General features: G+C 44.9%; 1 protein-coding gene across 1 annotated transcript in view; it reads left to right on the top strand.

Annotated features, from left to right (window-relative positions):
• The window catches only part of VSIG10 (V-set and immunoglobulin domain containing 10), a 28,352-nt gene that overhangs the window by 14,730 nt on the left and 9,344 nt on the right, over nucleotides 1-4,278 (top strand). Inside the window, exon 4 of the mRNA XM_025044521.1 lies at nucleotides 1-86. This exon is cut by the window's left edge and continues 178 nt beyond it. Coding sequence (XP_024900289.1) covers nucleotides 1-86 — 86 coding nt within the window. The remainder of the gene's footprint in view (nucleotides 87-4,278) is intronic.

Below are 4,278 nucleotides of genomic sequence, written 5' to 3'. Positions count from 1 at the left end.
CCAGATGTCAGATGGCAAGAAGTTCAAGTGCGTCGGGATCCACATACTAAAGCCAGAGGCGGAAGACAGCTGTGTGATACAAATCAGTGAGTCTGGCTTGCCTTGTTCTGGGGTTGGGGTCTACCTGCTTTCTTCTAGGAGAACCATTTGAAAGAAGGTCCAGAAAAGAAATCCAAGGATGTCAGCATGAATTGAATTCTTTCCCTTTACTTTCTTTTACTTGTTGTTTCCTTCCTTCCAAACTTTAACGATGTTAAGCCAACTTGCTAGGTCCTAGTCCAAGCTATTTTTTCCACTGGACAAATACTAATTAAGCACCTGCTATGTGCCAGACACAGTTTCTAGGTGCTGGAGATGGAGCAGTGAACAAGATAAATAAGGTTCTTTTATTAGTTATCTCTTGTTATGTAAAAAGTACCCCCAAACTTAATGGCTTTAAAACAACAAATCATTTATTATCTCACGATTTCTGTGGGCCAGAAATTCAGACAGGGCACAGTGGAGATAGTTTGTCTTGGCTCCACGATGCCTGGGGTCTCAGCTACAAGATTTGACTGGTAGGGCTGAAACCATTCAAAAGGTCCATTTCCAAGATGCTCACTCACTGGCAGGTTGCTTCCTCTCCATGTGGGACTCTGACTCTCCGCAGAGCTACTTGAGTGTCCTCACAACATGGTGTCTGGCTTCCCCAGAACAAGTGATGCAAGAGAGGGAGTGAGCCTGGCAGATGCTATCCTTTTTATGAGCTACTTTCCGAAGTCACGCGACATTCTTTCCACCACCTATTCGTTAGAAGCGAGTCACTTAGTCTGGCTTCCCTTTCAAGGACAGTGGGGAGAATAAGGCGCTGCTTTTTTTTTTTTTTTTTTTTCTCTCTTAAGGTACCACTCTTTGAAGGGAGGAGTGTCAAAGAATTTCCGGACTTATTTTAAAAACCTTTTCTCTTCTTCTTTCACCGAGCTCAAATTCTTCTGAGTGAAGGGGAGGTGGAAAAAAGACAGAAAATACAAAAACAAGTCAGATAGGTTCAGATAGTGATAATTATGAGGAGAATAAAATGGTGTGGGACAAAAGAGGATCTCTCACAGGAAGGGTGGCAGGGATGTCTCCTTGTGGCAGTAATATTTTGAGCTGACCAGGTGAAGATCTGTGGGCTGAGTAATTGTGGCAGAAGGGAGAGCAAATGCAAATGTCCTGAGGTGGAAACGTACTTGGTATTTGAGGAACCCAGAGAAGGTGGGTCAGCATAGCCAGAGCATTGTGTTTGAGGTACCAATGAGGCTAGATGGGTATTGCCTATATTGAATTATGTCACCCCAAAAGTTATGTTCAAGTCCTAACCCTGATACCTGTGGATATGACCGTATTTGGAATAAGGGTCTATTCAGATGTGATTAAAGTAAGATGAGGTCATACTGGATTAGAGCGGGCCGTATTCCAATGACTGGTACCCTTATAAGACAAGGGAAATGTGGACACGGGGAGAAGGCCACGTGATGCTGGAGTGATGCATCTACGAGCCAAGGAAAGGCAGTGATTGTTAGCAACCTCTGGACGCTAAGAAAGTGGCACGGGATGGTTTCTCTGTTAGAGCTTCGGAAGGAATCAAGTCTATGGACACCTCGATTTGAGATTTCTGACTTTCTGAATTGTGAGAGAATGCACTTCTGTTGTTTTAAGTCCCCCTGTTTGTGGTGTTTTGTTCCAACAGCCCAGAAAACTAATCTACCGGGTAAGCAAGGACCAGAGCATGTTGGGTTTTATTGGCCCTGGTGAGATTTTGCTCACAGTTTATCAGGGTCATGCTCAGAGATGCTGGCATGTAACCCTGGCTATACCAGGAGGTGCCTGTTTTCCCAGACGAGTGGCCTTCCAACGGGTGACCCTTCTCACGGACCCATTCTGCAAACATCGTGCCCCCCTAGTGCCCCCTGTATCAAGGACTAAATCTTGCTGTGGGCAGCAGAAGGGACCAAGACTTGCTTTCGGTGCTAGATTAGCAAACTATGTCCCATGGGCCAAATCTAACCCAACGGCTTGTTTTTGCAAATTTTTAAAAAACGAGAAATCATTCACATAATGTAAACTTTACCGTTTCAAAGTGTGTCATTCAGTGGTTTTTAGTGTAGTCACCGTGGTGTACGACTGTCACCACTACCTAATTCCAGAACATTTCCATCCCCCCACAAAGAACCCTGTGCCCCCGGCAGTCCATCTCTCTAGGAAGACCGTGTGAGGGTGCTCATTTCCCAACATGTCCCCTGACATTGACTGTTATAGCCAAGTTTTTAGACTTTTCCTATTTGCTAGTTAAGACATGGGATAATTGATTCGATTTGGGTGTCTTTGATCACTAGCAGGGTTGATAATTTTCATGTGCTTTTTGGCTCCCCATATACCGTCTGAATTATCTCTTCACATTTTGTCCATTTTTCTATTAGGTTGTTCATCCTTTCTCATTATTCCGTAAGAGTACTTTATATTAACTTTGTCAATTAATTTCATAGACCTGTCATGCATGTTAACAGATATTTTCTGGCATATTTTGCTCCTAAACTACATGTGCGGCCTTTCTGCTCATGATAAGCAGTTTCTGATTTTGAAGGGGTCACTTTGGGCAGTCTCGTTCTTTCAGCTTTCTGTGCTCAGAAGTTCTTCTCCTGTTTCCTGTTTATTAACAGGTTATTTATAATCTTCATAAGAGCCTGAAAATCAGAATAACTCTTAAATTGCACATGACATTCTGTGGATGAACGTACCTACGATTGCCCAGCTTGTAAGTGACTGAGCCCTCTCTTAGTCCAGGCTGGTCTGGCAACAGAGCCCCTGTCTCCCTTGGGACCTCCTTCCACACCTAATTCAGCAGATCTTTTTGTGTAGGAGTTAGGTGCTCAGCACGGTGCCAGGACTGTAGAGGAATATAGAATCCTTGCCTTTAGAGAACTTAAAATGGAGAGAGAAGTCTGACAAATGTGAAGCAGGAAAATGGCGATATCACAGTATTAGTGACATGAACATTTACTGCGTGCGCACTGTGTGCAAGGTGCTATGCTCAGTGTTCTCCACGTATGTTTTGTTTAGTCCTCACAATCACCCTATACGCTGAGTGCTCGTATTATAGCATAGTTTAGTTTCCTGGGGCTGCCATAACAAAGTACCACAAATTGGGTGGCTTAAAACAACCGAAATTTATCTTCACACAACATTGGAGGCCAGAAGTCTGAAATCAAGGTGTCAGCAGAACCACGGTCCCAACAAAGCCTCCAAGGGAGAATTCTTTCTTGCCTCTTCCAGCTTCTGGTGGCACTACACGTTCCTTGGCTTGTGGCTGCATCACTCCAAATTCTGCCTCTGTCTTCACGTGGCTTCTCCTTTGTGTGTGCATCTCTGTGTCCTAAATGCAAAGACACCAGTCGTTGGATTTAGGGCCCGCCCTAAATTCAAGGTGATTTCATCTTGAGATTCATAACTAAGTACATTTGCAAAGACCCTATTTCCAATTAAGGTCACATTCTGGGGTTCCGGGTGGACGTGAACTTGGGGAAGGTGCTATCCAGCCTGCTACATGCCATCTTACGGATGAGAAACAGAGGCAATGGACTTGCCATGACTCCTGCGATTGGAAAGCAGTACGTACATTCAGAGTGTTACGGTCAGTAAGTCCCAGAAAGTGAATATATGACGGACTGACTGATGCTGAGATAGGGCGAAAATGGCAGAGGCAGCTGACAGGTTTTGTGTTATTTCCCGCATCCCTCCTTCCAATTTTATTTGCAGATCTTGCCTAAGTCATCACTCCTGTGGCCCGTAAGACTTGGCCAGTAATTGAAATTGAGAGATGTGTTCAGGATTAAGAAATGTTTCCGGAGAAGAGTGTGGCAGTCAGTTTTTCCAATTCCAAGAGCGTAGGAAGCAGGCCTAAGAGCCTGGAACTTTCTCGATTCTAACATTGTCCAGCTCTCCCCTCATCCCTCATGAGCACTCGAGCCCAAGCCTTGATGTACATGCAAGTCACCTGCAGGTCTGGTTAAAAGGCACATCCTGACTATTTCGATTTGGGGTGACTCTGCATTTCTACTCAATTCCCCAGCAAGTGCTGATGCTGCTGGTCCCAGGACCACACTTTGAGTAGCAAGGCCCTTGAGGGAGGCGGCAGGGTTGGGGGAGGGGTGGTCTCTGGGTCATTTCCCTTGGGAGGACTAGTAAGTCATTGAAAGGTAATGCTCATGTCCACCTTAGTGATGCAGAACAGTGTAGCCCCCAAAATAATGAAAAGTG

Source organism: Pteropus alecto, unplaced genomic scaffold, assembly GCF_000325575.1.
Source record: "Pteropus alecto unplaced genomic scaffold, ASM32557v1 scaffold113, whole genome shotgun sequence".
Taxonomy (NCBI): Eukaryota; Metazoa; Chordata; class Mammalia; order Chiroptera; family Pteropodidae; genus Pteropus; species Pteropus alecto.
This window is presented reverse-complemented; position numbering and strand designations above follow the sequence as displayed.